This window comes from Pyrgilauda ruficollis, unplaced genomic scaffold (assembly GCF_017590135.1).
Source record: "Pyrgilauda ruficollis isolate IOZ18807 unplaced genomic scaffold, ASM1759013v1 scaffold8, whole genome shotgun sequence".
NCBI classification, from domain to species: Eukaryota; Metazoa; Chordata; class Aves; order Passeriformes; family Passeridae; genus Pyrgilauda; species Pyrgilauda ruficollis.
In genome coordinates, this window is record NW_024529932.1 from 12,127,046 (window position 1) to 12,144,527 (window position 17,482).

General features: G+C 44.9%; 1 protein-coding gene across 1 annotated transcript in view; it reads left to right on the top strand.

Moving 5' to 3' along the window:
- The window catches only part of MAML2 (mastermind like transcriptional coactivator 2), a 208,717-nt gene extending 192,312 nt beyond the window's left edge, over nucleotides 1–16,405 (top strand). Inside the window, exons 3-5 of the mRNA XM_041487258.1 lie at nucleotides 3,518–3,721; nucleotides 5,759–5,870; nucleotides 11,679–16,405. Of these exons, the coding sequence (XP_041343192.1) occupies nucleotides 3,518–3,721; nucleotides 5,759–5,870; nucleotides 11,679–12,661 (1,299 nt within the window). The 3' untranslated portion in view covers nucleotides 12,662–16,405. The remainder of the gene's footprint in view (nucleotides 1–3,517; nucleotides 3,722–5,758; nucleotides 5,871–11,678) is intronic.
- The last annotated feature ends 1,077 nt before the right edge of the window (nucleotides 16,406–17,482 follow it).

The window sequence follows — 17,482 nt, forward strand, 5'->3', positions numbered from 1 at the left end:
CTTCTAAACTAAGAATGCAGAGACATAAGCATGCAAAAAGCTTTGAGTTCCTGACAAGCTTTGTAGGGAAAGGAGGAGAGGAGAGGAGAAAAAAGGGCAAAAAAGAAAAATCTATTTTTAAAAGTTCATATATGTGTTAGAAGCCAAAACATCCCTTCATTTGTATGAACACAAATCAGCTGCAGCAGGGATAGTAAAAGGCAAACTTCGTCTTAAATGGTTTGTTTTACTGCTAATTTAAACATTTGAACGTAATGTTCTTTGTAATGCTTCTGAACAAAACCACAGTTGTGCTACCAGCTCTGATGAACTCTCACTGTCTGCCTTTCTGCATCTCATAGGTTTTATATGGCACTGTAACATCAGATAATGTGGTGCAACACATCTGCTTTGTATGTCGAGAATCACCATGCTGAAGCTTCAGCTCTGGCAGGGCAGATGGAGTTTTGTGGTGGTTGGTGAACACTAACCCAGCCCCAGCTGGCACCAGAGATGGCCCTAAAAGGGCTGTAGGTCATTTGCAGGGCTGGAGGAACGTGGAACATGCGTGAGCAGTGCCAACGAGTAGGGCAGAAACTGGGGGTAAACCCAGGTGGACATTTGTACCTGTTGGAGGTGTGATGCTTCTAGCCTGTCCCTGACACCTGCCTGGCTGCAGGGATGTGCTCCCCATCATGTCGCCTCCCTGGGGGCAAAGGGGACAGGTTACCTTCCTCATGTAGGGAAACAACGTGGTGACACCGTGCAGACAAGCACTCGGGGCTCCCCAGCTGGAGGGATGCTGGGCTGCCTCTGCAGCCTTCTGGGCAGAGGTGCCCCTGGGCAAGGGGACAGGCATGTCCCACTCCAGATTTTTTTTTGGTCAGGGCTTTCTAACGTTAAACGACATGAACTGCAGCATGGAAACCCAGGAATGACATAAAAATCAGCAGCTCTAGATGTATGGAGTTGCAGTAAAGCTGCTGCAGTAAAGCTGGTCTTAGAGCAGGGTGGAACAGTAGAAGCAGGGTAAACCAAACCTGCCCTTCCTCTCAGGGATGTCTCAGGAGGCACACTTTGTCCTGCGCAGGGGCAGAGCCCCACATCCCTGACAGCAGTGCAGTCCTTCTGCTGTCTGGTTTGCAGTGATGGAAGCGCAGGGTGAGAGCAAGGCTCGATAGCACTGGTTCATGAAGGGTCAAACTGCTGTGCAGCTAGTCTCCTGATTTATTAGGAAACTGTTCTTCCTTCTCCCATTGCAAGGGGAAGATCAGCAGGCAGGAGAAGTAACACATCGTAGATTCATAGGCTCACACTAACATTTCATGAACAGCAGAGAAAGGACCAAATGCAAAAAAACCCCAACCTGGCTCCAAGTTGATGATTTACACTGTTTTCTCAGGGTCTGTGTGCCAAGCAGCTGGTGTTTTGTGCCAATGGCTATTACAGAAGAGCTTTCTTTGATAGATACTGTGAATGAACACTACACAGTTTATCTTAAGACAAAATCCCCCCCACTGCTTATATGGGCTGCTAGGGAATGAGGGAAGGAAAAACTTAGGCTTTGTTGGTTTTTTTACGTAGGACTGAAAGCACATTTGGGGGAGCCTGCACTATCTGTGCAAAAACACAACAGATGAATTCTATTAATGGAGGGAACATGTGGCTGGGTTCAAGCTAGAGTTGTCATTTGAATATAGAAGTCAAAGCCAATTTATTGTAACATATTTTTCTTTTCAAAATATTTTAGGAAAGACAAAAAAGTTTGCGCAACAACTTGGCAAGCGGGTCTGTTGAGAGGAGGTATTTTCTATCTTGCAGCTAACATAAGGGCTGAAAAATGTGGCACTGCCGAGCAATCCTAGATTCCTTCTGGAACTGAAAGAAAGTGTGCAGGATATAATTGTGTAAGAGCCCAATAAATTTGAAGGGTGGGTTTGTAACACTGCCTTCGGGGCTGCAGGTGGCTCCAGAAGAAAGTCAAGCTTTTTATTTCAGTAACAGTCTTCAAATGCTTTATCTAACTAGCTACACACTCATGTCGCCCCATCTAGAAGCCATGGAGTTATTTTAAAATAGAAATACCCATAACAATCATTGTGCTTCTTCCATGCCAGATGGTAGAAAGATAAGTGGGATTAGTCTGCACTGAGTGTGTTAGTGGGGAGGGGAGGGATGGAAAAGCTAAGGCACAGGAATGAGCTTTCCTGGAGTTTGCAAAGCACTAAACATCAGTGCCCTGTGGTCTTCAGGGCATGGGTAGGCTACGTATGACCAGTCCTTGTTTCAATGTCGGTCAGCCCGTGTTTGCCCAAAGGCCCCAGGGGACAATGGGCACAGAGCAGAGCTTTACTAGGATAGCAGCCCAGATCCTGGCGCTGCAGCTCGGTACTGAGGGAACCGCTGTGCAACAGGGAGCATCAGACTCCCGCTGTGGGGTCTTGTGTTCCAAGGCAGAAATGCTGCTGCCTCTTAGGTTGTACAGTTATGTGGTTGGTTCTTATGGTGAATTGCAGCCAAGTGGGGTCAGAGAATGGATGTCTCCTGACTGTTGTGACCTCTTCAGTGTATCCCATTTTCTTTGTAGCTGTGTGGCTAAGAAATACATGGGTATCGAGGGATCCAACATAGGCTGAGTATTTGTGTGTGTACTAAGAAAGCTACATTTAGTAAAGGCCCAAGTACCAAATCCTGCTGGAGTAAGTAGACAAAAAACACATTGCTGCCAAGGCAATTAATGGCCAAGAGAAAAGGAGCAGCATGCTGTCATTCCATGTACATTCTCATCTTCTATGAGCATGGTTTGAGTTCTCATGTTCCTTCCCCACTGCCCTCTAAGATGACTTTTTGCCATCCCTTCATTATGGAGCTGCACAATGGGAACAGGAAGCAGATCTAGGTCTCTCACAAAGACCAGAGAGACTCTTCAAGGTCCTTCCCAGTTACACATTTATTTTACTGAGGAAGTTGATACACTCTAAGCCTATTTAATCGTGTTGCTAATGGGATTCAATTAGCAGTCTCTCAGAGAGTGCTCTTGTCAGGGAGATGACGAGACTAATGAAAGCAGCGCCATTCACCCCACTGTGAAGTATTAACTTCCCACCTCTGTATTTTCTAAGAATAGATGCCACTTCTACCAACAAGTCTGCAGCTTCTCACTGCTGTTCACCAGATGGTAGGAACGAGCAGACACCGAGTTGGTTCCCTTGTGGTCAAACAAACTGCTGTACAGCCTGATGCATGTTTCCTGAAAGATCCCCAGGACAGCTCTGTTACTTCTGCAAATATTTCCCAAGCTCCTGGTACAATATTGAGGTTTTCCGCTGGAACCACCTGGCACATTTTCAGAGTCTTTCCTGAGGGATGAAGTTACTCAAACCTCTTCTTACCTTGTCATAGCCTTTGTATCAGTCACTTGTCCTGAGGATCTGTGGGCCCTGTCCTGAGCTTCAGCTAATTACATAAAAAGGATTATTTCCTTTTCTTGACGCTTGTTATTATTTTCATCCTTCACGAGCCTTTTCTTCTGTTTCAGGAACAACACTCTGTGGTAGGCCAGGGAGCTGGCCCCACTCCAAGCTCCAGTTCTTGCTCAAATCCAAACACTGGAAGTGGCTACATGAACTCATCCCAGCAATCATTGTTGAATCAGCAGCTGATGGAAAAGAAACAGGCTCTGCAACGGCAAATGATGGAGCAAAAACAACTCCTTCTACAGCAGCAGATGTTGGCAGAAGCTGTAAGTTTACTAATTTCTTATTTTACATGGAAAATATTGTCATAAAAACAATAGAAAAGAAATCTAAGGCAGGGAGAAGAAAGCCCCCTAAAACTTCAAGGTTGTTTTGGCAATGCCTAGAACTTCAAGAGTGCGCCTTGTATTTTTCAGCACTTTTCTAAGCCTTTTTGAAACCTTCTTCAATCTGTAAGAAACAAGTTTCCAAGCTACTGTAGTTTCATTACAAGAACAGTCAAGCATATGCTTGGTTTTGAGACATATGAATATTGTCCATGGCTTTCTTTGCAAGATAAATCAAGGTGCACTGCTATGCTACTTCCACCTCAGAGGAAAGTTTACTTCCAGGATCTGTCACCCAAGCAGCATAGTGTAAAATACCTGTGTGTAAACAAGGATCAGGTACCTTGATTTTGGGGTTCAAGAAAAGTTTATGTGCTTGGCTGGGATCGCATATGAGTCCTACTTTCTCTGGTTTTATTTTTGCATTTCTAGGTATCTGCAGCCAGTTCTCTGTCCTTTGGTATCTGAGAGACTAGTTGGGAATTTCTGGTCATTTTAGGAGACATGGGGGATTCTATAAAGGAAATATTTCTTGACTTTTCGATTCATGCAGAAGAAAAAAGCAGTTCAAAATCAGCTCTCTGTGCTGCAGTTTTCTGTCAGAATTTATAGCAGAGCAAAAACTTAATTGGTCAAATAGCTTATCTTAAATAAAATGGAAATTTAATCGGCTTGCCTTTGCTTTTGTATTGTGTACATAGAAATGCACATAAAGCTTGCCTACAGTTTTTACATGCATTGCAAGGATTTCATGGGAGTCTGTCTTCTTCACAAGGATTCAGGTTGAGAAGGATATAAAAACAAACCTTAGTCAAACCCCTCCCTCCCATCATGAATTGTGGAAATGCCCTAAGGGCAAGAAGGGCTCTTCTCCCAGTGTTTTTAAGTCCTCCTGGGAGAAGAAAATACAGATTTTTCACAAGAAGGTCCACATGCATGCTGTTTTCAGGCAGATTATCCCCAATTTACTCCAATGGACTTGCATCATCAGCCAGGGCCTGACTCTTTGACACTGACAAGCTGGTTTGCCATTCTGGCAGCTGAGCACAAAACCCGTGCACATTGCAGAAGAAATGTGATGCTGTCCTAGCATCTGTCCCAGCAGCTGTCCAGTAAAGGCACACATACACCAAACTCACAATTTCCTGCCATGGGGGCACTTATCCCAAGGAACCATGTCTCAGGCTGAGCAGTAACACTCTGGAGGCATCAAATCACACGGATGCTGATGAGAGATTTGGCATTGACTCTGGTGCCTGCTCTTTCCAGATCTTTATGAGCACCGGGCACTTAGTCAGATTTCAGTTCAAGGACTTGGATTTGTATCTTCCTCTCACCAGAGACATGTCCCTGAAAGCTCAAAAAAAAAAAAAAAAATCTCCCCAGCTAATATTTTTCCTACAATCTTTCCCTGTTGTCCTCACCCCAATTCTTGTACTCCCAATGTAAGAGGAAAGACAGCATCTCGTACATGTACAGGGAAGCACAGGGCAATGTTGAGTGGCATGCAAACAGCCAGCTCAGCACCATCCTTGTTCTTGTCCTAAACCATGTGTCCTGCTGATATCCCTACTAAGGAGAGCTGGGGGGACAAAAAAGCAAGGATTTTACTGGGTTTTGTGGTCACCTCTCCAGTGTAGGATGACAGAGTGAGGGAGGGCATGGCTGTGGATGGAGATGACAAACTGAAACTGGAATACACTTTGTCCTGCAGTGCAGACATGGACATTGTTCTCAAAGGCTGAGAGGAAAGTTGAACCAGACTCAAACACAATGCAACCAGCAAAGATATTTCCATATAGACTTCAGTAGGTGATGGCACAGCTTCACAAGTGACTGTCCTGTGGACCAGACAGGGTGAAAGGAAGGAATACTTCAGCTTTGTACATAACTGAGAAAAGAAAGAGATTGGCAAAACACAGAGCCAGGAAAGCATAAAGAAAAGCAAATTAATGTACTTCTACTCTAATCCTTTAGGAGAAAATAACTCCACAAGACCAACTGAACAGACACTTGACAAGACCACCACCAGATTATAAAGACCAAAGAAGGAATGTGGTCAACATGCAACAAACAAACCAATATCCTGGTAAGTACTCATGGGCTCAATGCAATTCTTTTCTTTCTTCCTTCCTTCCAGCTGGAAGACCACCCATAAGAGCCACGCATGCGTGGAATGACTGGGGCATGATTTTCTGGATATCTGCTTCCATCACTGCAGAGGCAGTGGGTGGTGGCTGTGCTCTCCTGTGCTACATACCTCACTGTCCTGCACCACTGAGAAGTGCTGGTGTATGATCTGCTGCTTCATCCAGGCTGATACTGCCTCTCTCAGACATGGGCAAGGAGGAGTTGGTACCCCTCCCATCAGCACTATCTGGGGCAGATGTGCACCCAAATAGCTGATGCAGAGATGTTCTCTTGACTATGCAACGTCACTGTGCTCAGATGCTTCTCCCACATATGTGGTGCATCTTGGTTCAGAGACTGAGATGGGACCCATCCCTCCCTTCAAATGACAGTTCATGGACAGTGTGAGGACACTCATACGGATTTTTAAGCACCCCACTCAGCACCATCATGGGTGGTACTTTTGATCTGTTTAATAGGCCATGGTCATGGCCTTAGCACTGCTCTACAAGCAGCATTTCAACAGATCAGTCAAACAGTAGAGTAAAAGCCCTTGCTTTCTGCCAGAACTGCCCAGGGCAGGAAATGTCCAACACTTCAGGACCAGTCCTTCATTTCAGCTCTTGTTCCCTGACCTCCTGGGAGAGTCTAGTTATTGGAGCACAGGACTGATTGTTTGGCTTTTCATACTGTTCACCTTGCTGATTGGCTGAGGGCCACTCAGAGAGCAAAGGCAGAGTAAGAAAAAAATGCTGAGGAGAGAGGAGGTGGGGAAAATGCAGCAGATGGGATCAAAGGATGTTTTCTATACTGCAAAAGTGTCTGTGCATGTAAGTATAAAAAGATTTCTTTGCCTTCTAGTATATTTCTGTATGCAACATGCTAAAGAAAAAGAAGAGGGGTTTGTTGTTTTTTTTTTTTGTTTTGTTTTTCCATAATTTTTGTCTCTGCAGATTCAGCCAGTGATCTGAGTTTTTCCTTCTTACCTGTCCTTTGCAGCACAACCTTTTCAGCTTCTATTACAATTTTAATGAGCTCTGAAGTGCAGCTTACTCACATGCCACCCCTCTGCCCAATCTGCTGGCTATGTAAGGATGGGCCAGGTTGGGCCGCTCAAGCAGTATTCCTGTGGTCCTTTGCTCTGCTTACAAGTACTAGCAGTGATAATCTTGCTGCAGCCTGGAATATGCTGCTGGAAACTGCTGCTTTCTAATGGACCTGGGCATTAATCTTCTCCAGTAAATTGGCTCAAGCATCCCAGTGTAATAGTCCATGGTGAGGGCCCTGCTCGCTGGCTTGGTACCTCCTGTACTCCCAAAATAAATGCTTTGGCAAACCCAGCATTTTGCTGAGGAGTCTTGTGATTTGGTGTGTTGTTTAAAGGTTTGTTCCTGGAACCAAATGATTAACTGAGACTCTTGGCTTTTACTTAAAAACAATCCATTTCTAGCCTGAGAGAGAAAATGGAAGTGAGTGCAGCCACATGTGTGAAAGGCTCCAAAGAGAGTGGATCACCACTGTTATGTAGCAGCTCTTGTTTTTGTTAATCTGATGGACTCTTTGCCAGTCTTGTGGTATTTGGAGCTGCATCTCCTCAGTTTGAAACATGTGGGAATGGCAGCACTTGTCCATTCAAACCTCAAGTCCCTGCTGAGTGAGCCCTGGGAGGACAGCGGCCTTTCAGGCAAGCCTGGGAGAAAGGGCTGTTCTGGGAGCTTCCAGCAAAGCTACCAGAGGGAGCGATTAGGAAACTCTTGCATAAGGGAGTAACAGTAGGGAAACTGTTCCCTTTTTCTGGGAATAGCTTTGCTCAGATCAGGGAAGAAGAAACAAAAAGCTAAATAAAATCGCACAGACTGGAGAAACTTGGTTGAGTATTTTATTTCTCTATACTCTTCCCCACAGTGCCATGCCATGGCAAGAAACCCCCAAGAAAGGAGCAGGTGAATTGGGTAGGGAAGGTGTTTCTCCGAATTGCTGTAGCCTGGGGTGCCCAGCTGCTGTACACAGTGCTTCTGGGGAAGGCATTTCTTCCCATCTGGAAGAAATGAGTGGAAAATACTTATGTTAAAAATAAAAGCATAAAAATAGCAAAACAAAGAAAGAGGAAGCTTCGTCTTTTGGCAGCAAGTACAACCCCTTCCCAAACACTTGTGTTCTTTAAAAAGTGTAGCATTTGCAGGAGCAGTGTGATGGTAGCCCTGAGGTCTGCTCAACAGCTGGCAGGGTCACCCCATGAGGGGCTTCATCCCAGTGGCACTGAAGTAACTCTACAACTTGAAGTTCAGCTGGAGGGAGAGAACCATCTCTTGAAATGCCACTGAATTCTGTAACATTCCTCCTCTTTAATATGGGCTCATGGCAGCAAAAAATGGGACCCTATCATCCTTTCAAAAAAATGACAGAATCACAGAAAGGTCTGGGTTGGAAAGGACCTTAAAGATCATCTAGTGCCAAACCTTCTGCTGTGGGCAGGGACAGCTGTCACTAGACCAGGTTAGTCAGAGCCCCATCCAACCTGGCCTTGCATACTTTCAGGGATGGGACATTCACAACTCTTTCACTAGTCCAGTGTTTCACCACCCTTGAGTAAATTTCTTTCCTATGTCTAATCCATTAAGAGATTATTAAGGATGTATTAAATTGGGACCTATCTTGCCTCAATTTAAAGTCATTCCCCCTTGTCCTTGTAAAAAAGTCCCTCTCTCTCTCTTGTAGCCACCTTCAGGTACTAGAAAGAAAATACCAGATCACCTCAGAGCCTTCTCTTCTCCCAACTTAACAACCCCAACTCTCAGCCTGTCTTCATAGGAGATGTTACAGTACTTCCCAAAACACACAACCCACTAGCAAAGCCGAACATGGGGCTAATCATGTGGTTGCCAATTGAGCACTGATTGTGGGAATGTGATTGTCCCTGTTGGGCTAAAACCAAGTGGACTCCCCATAGCATATCCTGTCCCAGGGGCTGCCCAGCTCAGGGACTGAATTTAGGTGCTGAAGTTAGGACAAGCTAACTCCCCCAGCCTAGGGGGAGCTTCTTAATTTAGGTATCTGTGTTTATATTGATTTGAAACAAACGCTCTGGTTGTGGAGTCACACTCAGTGTTAATAATGATTTGGGAGAAGTTATGTTTTAAGTCCTTAAGGAAAAAAAAAAAGAATCTTTTGCATCCATTTCTAAATAGAAATAGCATACGTATAAAAATAATGCAGAAAAAGCAGAAATACACAATTTTTTCTTTGGTTCCAGACTGTGGGAGCTGAACATCATTATGGTGAAATTTCAACAGGAACAGCATATTAAATAGCTGTTCCTAAACACAGACTTTTTAAATATGTATGCCCATGATTTGTCTCAAAGAGTTTTAAAAGAGCTGGCTGAGAGGTTCTCCAAATTCTTAGTGTCACCTTTTATTTAGTCTTGAAACAGCAAAAGAGGTTGCTAATGCCATGATAAAAATTAAAAGACTAAGTAGGTAATTGCAGCCCTAGTAGTCTAATGCAGAGCTCAGCAAAATTACTGGAGAGCAGATATAGCCCAAATAACAAAGAATTTAGGAAGGGGAAGATGGAATTAATTTCAAGCAACATGAGCTGATGTTAGAAGAATCTTTCCAAACTTGCATGGTATCTCTTTCAATGAAACCATAACTTAGAGGCAATAGTTGTTCAGTTGTACGTCCCTTAAAGCATTTGACTTCTTACTGCCTATTTTGGTTAAGAAACCTGAGTGGCACAAAATTAACACAGCTCAAAAGGAAATGGCTGACAGGTCTCCAGATATCACTGTGAGCAGGCTGTGTGATTGAAACTGGATATGCGAACATTGTCTGAGATGATGCTGAACCGGAAAAATAGAGCTTACTTTACATCCACATTGGAGATGTGCAAAAGTTATTACTGTGACCACCTATGATGTACAGCTCTGAAATCAAACATCAAAAACTGTCACATTCTGAAGGGACATCCAAAGGACCAAAGGACTGGAAAAACATGCCACACACTGAGGCTGAAGTATTTGGAGGATGCTGCAAGCATGGCACAGTCTTGAAGCACTGTGCAGTAGGAAGGAATTTCTGATGGGCCAACTAATAAAATTAGTCATACAGACCAATATATAATAAGATTTGGTGATGAAGCTGAAGTTAGTCAAATTCCATCTGCTTTTGCCATATGTACGAAGGATCAAACCAGGGCAATGTCTCATGCCCAACAATTGCTATTAGTTGCACCCTATGAAACAGCAAATCTCCTCATTCCTCCTCTGGGAAAGGCTCTGAGAATTCCTGAAATGCAGTGGTACCTTGGTAGAAAGCTCATTTGACAGCTTTTCTCACACTTTGGGGGCCACCCAAAGAGGTGTGAGAATTTAGCTTGTACTGTGCCATGTGGCACAGATTTCCTCATCTGACCCACACACAGTGTGAAGAAACATCTCCTTTCATTTGCCTTGAACCTGACTTTTCTGAGCTGTGCTTCTTGTAGGGTTTGTACTGGAAGCAACAGCAGCAAAGGGAATTACAATGTGGAGCAGCTGATTGTGTCCAGTTAGGGTTCTCCACAGTGCCATCTACACTGGCTGTGTTTAAAAAGTGGTTGGTCTTTTTCAACCAGTCTCTCAGGGATTCATTCAGTCTTGCACTGCATAAGCACTTAGTCTTCATGGTATAAATGACCTACTGTGGCCTCTAACTAGAGGCTGCCAAAGAAGTGAGCTTGTGTCAAGGTTTGGCAGCTGAAAGTAAGAAAATCCTCTCTTCTTGTCATCCATTGGCATTGGTCAACTACAGGAAAATCCTCTGTTGGGCAGAATCAGCCAGGAGTGATAAATTCCTGCCAACTCCTAACTTGTAGCTTTATGATGCACAAAAGGGGATGTTCAGGTGCAGCAAGTGCTGGCACATCACGTGTGGCTCCCTCACTGGCAAGTCTGTTTCTGCAGGGGTAAATAGCCATAGCCCAGCTGGGAAGAGAGTTTAGAAAGGGCATGTGTGGGGCTCAGCAGGCACAGCACCGAGTCATGTCCCCATGCCTGCTCAGCCACCACGCGGGAGGACAGGCACATCACAGACTGGACTGAGCTCCTGTCCCAGCATAAGGCTGCAAATGTGTGAGATGCAGTCTTGTCTCCTGCTGTCATCTGGGACAGACATTCCCAAAAAGGATGGATTCTGTTCCTGTAGGAGTATAAGAAAGGTGGGAAAGGAGCCTGATTAAAGTGCCTCTCACTCCCCATTGTCTCTAGAGGGAACCAGGATGAGCCATGCCCTGTAAGGAAAAGTTCTTGATCTCTGATCACTTAGAGAGGCTTTGTCCTGTCTGACATGTCTAGTGATTCTGTAAAGGAAGGCAGGAAAGTCCTCTCTCCTGCCCAGTGGTTCTGTCTGTCCTTCCCTCCAATATTTCTCTTACAATGAGCACCAGTTTTGGTTCATGTGCTCTCCTCTGAAGGGATGTCCAGTGGTTCTGTCTGTCCTTCCCTGCTCCAATATTTCTCTTACAATGAGCACCAGTTTTGGTTCATGTGCTCTCCTCTGAAGGGATGGAAAGACCACAAGTGGCTTAGTACAGACCAAACCACCCTTTGGATGATAGGCATCTTCAAGGCCTTGAGCAAGTTCATGTAAGTTCTCTTAAGAGCAAAGTGTCTTCGTCAAGAAATTCTGCCTATAGAAAACTGGATTTTTGAGCTGTTGGTATTTGAATGACTCCACATATCCATGCACCCACGCTTGTTGTAACACTTCTGTTTTCTCCTTTCCAGGTGGTTCACCAGCTGTGAGCATGAGCTCCAACAACATGTCCTTATCCAACCCAATTTCAACTCACAGCATCATGCCCCAGAACTCCAGCCTCATGTCCACCCCTGCTGGAACCCGAATGCCTTCTGTTCCTGCTGCTCGGAGTATGGGCTGCTACGGGAACCTTCCTTGCAACCAACCAAGCACATACAATGTGACTTCAGGAATGAACCAAATGCAGCCACACAGAAACCAAAATCAAGTTCTGCCCAGTCAAAATAACCCCATGGTGTCCCGACAGCAAACCATGACACAGGGGAACAACGGGGCAGCTTTTGGCACGGGGTCAGTGGTCAGCTCTCAGCAAATAAGGCCAAGCTTGACCCATGGAGCGACAGGTATCCCTGCTCAACGGCCGGCCAATGTGATGATCACGGCTACTGCCAATGCCCAGAACTGGGCCCCACAAGAGGCTGCAGTGAAGCAGCAGGATGCACTGAAACCTGCAGGGGTCCGTTTCCCCACCGGCACTCCATATCCTAACCAGTCTTTGCAGCGCAGCGTAGGGAACCAGCATTTTCCTCAGCGTGCTTTGGCACCTCCTAACCAGTTAACGGCGGGAGTCCAAATGCGGCCCCCTCTAAACCAAATGCACCAGACTCTAAATGGACAATCTGCTGGCTCACTACGAGGGCTCAGCATAAGACCCAATCAGCTGAGAGGACAGACTGTGCCTACCTTGAATCAGCCAGGAACAAGTATGACACCGCCGTCATCTCTGCCATCAACCGGTTTCACAACCACCAACCAAACCTCCCGGGCTTACCAAGGAAGTGACCATGGCAATGACCTAGCGTTTGACTTTCTGAACCAGCAAGGTGACAGTATAGGACCTGCGCTCAACAGTGACTCGGATTTTATAGATTCTTTACTGAAAACAGAACCTGGTAATGATGACTGGATGAAAGACATCAACCTCGATGAAATTTTAGGGAACCACTCGTAAGTGAGAGTACCAAGAGGGAACCAGATGAAGAGGCAGCAAGGACATTAGCTTTCTTTTTAGATGCCAACAACCTGCTTCATTAATTTACACTCCAGTAACTGGGCTGTCCTTTAAAATACAACACAGAGCAACTGTCCTGTTTGAAGAGCAGTTCTAGGAACAAAACTGAAGTGACAGTGTAAGTGATATTCCTGCCTGCCACAAAGGAGTGAAAACATGTGAAGGGTCTGTTCCCCAGACCTGTGCCCAGCCCATTGCAAACTCATTGGTTCTTCTCAGAGGGGCTCCGGGAAAAAAACGTGTTCAGCTTCCCACACATGGAAGCACCAGACAGTGGTATGGGCTGTGGAACATCATTTCTCTGAGTGCAAGCAACACCCCAAGTGGTCCACATCTTTTCAGTCATTATGTTCACAGCCCTTTACTTCCTTGGGACTGCTCAGCCCTGACAGCATCAAGCCCTGTGTAAATCTCATGGCATTACAAAAACTGTTTACTTCTGCACAGTACAAACTTACACTTGCTTTCCCAATGATTTTGTTATAAAACCTGTACCTTTTGTAGCACACAGCAGGGTAAGTGGTCTCATCCAAGGGAAGAAGGAAACAGATCGTCCAGTGTGTTACTGGGTGTGCTCTAGCATTTGTGTTCTCCTGTTCATCAGTGTTTGCAGGAAGTATTAGAGGATGCTTCTATTCTGCCAGCGCAGTCATTCTGGGCATTGAGGGAAACATGAGATTAACTACTTCCAAAGCTCAGGATCCTCACTTTGCCACCTTGCCCTTCCCCAGGGACTCCAGTGACTTAATAGAAACTTGAGTGAGAAAGGTGCTCATGATTTGTCCCTGACTACTCTCCCAGTCCAACTTAGAGGAGGAGAAATACCTAAAGTGGCTCAGCTAAGCCACTGTCCTTGTTTTCATTTCAAATCATGGCTAGTATCAGTCAGGTAGTTCAGCCTGATCTTCTTGTCTCAAACAGGTTTAGCCCAGATGAAATGCCATTATCTACCGGCCTGGGGGGAAGCTGCCATTTTGATTACACAGCGTTTCGGTTCCATCCTGTTTTCTCCTTTTCCATATGGGGGGAGTTGAAAGAGTTCTGGTGATAGCCCAGGTCCCCACAGCCTCTGTCTGGAGTACAAGAGGCTCTGCCCCTGAAACTAGCATGCACATCAATTATAACTCACAGCAGGAGGCTCCATCAGCCACATCTGTGCTTGTACATGAAACGGTTTTGGGGATTATTTCTGGGCACTGAACTCAATCATCTGTTCTGGGTTTGGGGATGGACCAGCTAATACTGCCCTGAGCAGTTTCTGTGCATAGAAAGAAAATATACTGGGGCAAGGACCATTCCCATGAGCAGTTTGCAGCCACCTTGCTTTGAAGGCTAACAGAGCAGAGCCGTAAGGATACAGGCTGTCCCAGACCTGCCAGGGAATAGTCTTGACTGTATTAAATTCTTTGCTGTAGACTTGGTCAGTGATGGCATGAGAAGGATATGCTATGTCACTATAAAGCAGCTGCACAGTGATTCAGACAGGATTCATGGATGGGAACAGATCTTGCAATTCAAATGAAAGTGCTCTTCTTTCAAATGATATGGTGCAATGTGTTTCACAGCCTCCTCTGAATTAGCTAAAACTAGATGTGGCAAAGGAATACAATGCCTACATTCGCATGCCTCGGTGCCAAGAGGCATTGCTCAGCCCGTGCAAGTGCTTTATTCATCCTTGTTAGTGGCAGTGGGATGAGTAGACTATTTGACAATAGCCTCTGCACTTATCTGACCTACTTCTTGTGAGAGGTTTTAATAAGGCTTTTCCAGTTATTTCACCCTGTCATTTCAAATGGGCACAATTTTCAGGATGTTTCAAGAAGCATCGTCACACAAACGAGCACCAGCACCTCCACAAGAGGTGTAACATGGGCATTTAGTTAGATATGCCAGTTGAGGCTGTTCATTCCCAGAGAAGTAAGAGGGACAAGAAAGCCTGCTGAAGAGTCCTTTCAGCCAGCCCAGCCAGTGATCAATGCACACCTCTGCATTGTGTAACGTGGTGACTCAGCTGCCCATAAAGCTCCCTCTTCTCCCCATTTCAGTCGGGGTGCATGTGGTCCATTTGATACAGCAGTACAAGTTTTTCCAAGTCTTTGGAGAGCTTTTCAGCTCAGGCCACTGGAGTCCCACTTAAGCTTGGAGAGATGCAGATGCGATATAACAAATATGTCCCCTATAAATCATGCAAAACTAGACTGAAGTAGTAGCTGCACGAGTTTGAAGTGAAAGGAAGATTGGCTTCTCTGCCTCACACACTGCCTGTCCACGAGCAGGTCAGCAGTGACTTCCAGCACACTGGTAGGAGCAGACAGCTGCCATGGATGCCACTGAGGCCAAGGCTGAGCTAGTATCACCATGAGCAATGGGCACTGTAGTCTGGTAACTTCAACTACCCTCACATGCCATTGGAAAAGCCACCACTGGTTTCTGTATTAGGGCCAGACTGATTTCAAATGATGTAAAAAAAATTGTTCAGCTGAGGGCTGGTCCCAAGGAGTCAGGATTTGGACTCAATGATTCTCATGGGTCCCTTCCAACTCAGGATATTCTATGATTCCATGGTTCTATGATATCATGCAGTGGTGGACTCAATGCTGAGTGTTGTCCTGTTGGCCTCAGCCTGGAGTGCAAAAGACACTGGGCTGTGAGTGCCATCCCTGGGAGCAAAATTACATCCTGTCTTAAGTAAGTTCAAAAAAGGTAGAGGCCATTTCCAGTCCTGTGTATATATGCCTGATGCATTTGAAATGCGAGCTTGTGAAAGACTCTTGCAACCAAAACTTGAATCCAGTATCATTTCTTCAGAACACTTGCATCTGAATGGAGCTAGTGTCTTTTTTTTTTCCCTTTCTTTGCAATGGCTAAGTGCACTACCCTTAAAATCTATTTTTCATCATTGACTGGGCACTCTTCACAGTATTGGGTTGTAAATATAAAGAATTATTTGTTTTGTAAACTTTTGTAAAAACAACAACAAAAAGTAATAATATTTTGGTAGGAATAATAAAAATCATATTATTTGGGTTATATTTATACATATGTGAAATAAATATACTATCAAAAAGTTGTATTTTATACAAAAAGTCAGCTGTTACCTTTTGTATTCTATATACAAAGTTTTGTATGATATGATTGTTTATTTTTATCTGCAGATTTCAACTTTGGGTTTTGGGGGAGGGCAGAATGGGATCATGGTTAAATAGCTGGGTCTGACCCCAAGCTCACTGAAACCAATGGAGTTTTTCCATTGCCTTCACAGGGCTTTGAATCAAGCCTTTAAATCACCTTCAGATATGTTTCACATCTGAAGCTCTCTGGAAACCTCAACATGAAAACATTCCAGGTTTCAAATTTTTTCCCTGAAAAAGGCTTTTATTATTATAATTATTGTTATTATTGTTATTTCAGCTGTTGGGAGGCAGGTGGGACCTATGTAACTGTCACGTCCTTGTTGCATGTATGTCTGCTTTATATTTTCCCCATATTATAAACCAGTGTTTCTCTATACAGACTGAAAAAAAAAGTTGCTGTACAGAAATGTTTGTGTTTATGCATTTTTACATGTGGCTGTATATACCTCCTAGTACTATGCAGTGACACTTATTTGACTCCATTTATTTTTCACCTAAACATGAATAGTATGTTTTTCAGTAGCTATCAAAACTCTGCCAAGTAAATCAATCAAAATTATCCCAAGTGTCTCTTTTCTTGCTATGAATTTTATATTGAATGTCTGTTTAGTCAACTGCTCATTCATCTGAGTAAATTAAAATTTTGATATTTTAGGAGGGGAGTTGGGGAATCGGCAACAGGTACCTCAGGCAACAGGAATATTTCCCTGTCTGCTCTGGGTTTCCACAGAGGTGGGGTGAGAAAAATGAGCATCTGGCAGCTTCCAGGAGCTCAGTCTGCCTCTTTGTCAGAGAGCTGTGATGTTTTCCTGCTGACTAAAGACATGGTTTCACTACCAGAAAAGGTTAACGAATAATGGCTAACAAAAATGCTATTTTAGCTCCTGGTGACTGGATTGATAGAATCTTGCAGCAGAGCAATTTGCTCTGGGATTCTGCAAAAATTGAAGCTGAGAACTGTGTACCCCCAAGAGTCAGTTGCCCCAAGAGGGCCAGTTAGGTCCCCAAGCCCGTGCCCTGCCCCGGATCACACCCTGGAGATATTTGCCCCACTCCCCTCACTATCAGAGACCCCCTAATGGGAAGCCAGAAATCAGACAACTGGCTTCTCCTTTCCTCCTTGCCTCCTTCACAATACTCCTCATTCTAGCCTAAGGAACTTCCAGCCTATAGAGATTCCAGCATGTACAACATCACATTGGGTTGCAGGCTGTTTCACACAAGCATTCATCCCTACCAGGCTATTTTTAGAAGGTCAGCCCTGAGGAAGTGTCCCGTTCCTCGAGAGGCTTTCCGGGCTCCTTCTCCAAGTGGGTGGTTCTTCCTGCCCCATGAACTGAACAGAAGGGGTGGTGGAGGGGATGTTTCCAAGGGACAAATGTCAGCACATCACTGCCTGTGCTCAAAGGCTGCCTTGTGCTATTTTGAGATGTAGGGGAAAAAAAGGGCTCCCCACATCTTAACTGCTTCACTGCTGGTGGTGATGATGAGGGACTGCCATGCAGCACATCCACCCTTCTAGTCCCTCTCTGCTCACCTTCTCCTACAGGATAAGTAGGAAGGCACCTCCCTTGGCTGCCCCTCACAACACCAGCTCTACTGGCTGCTGCCCTCTCAAGTTTTTTGC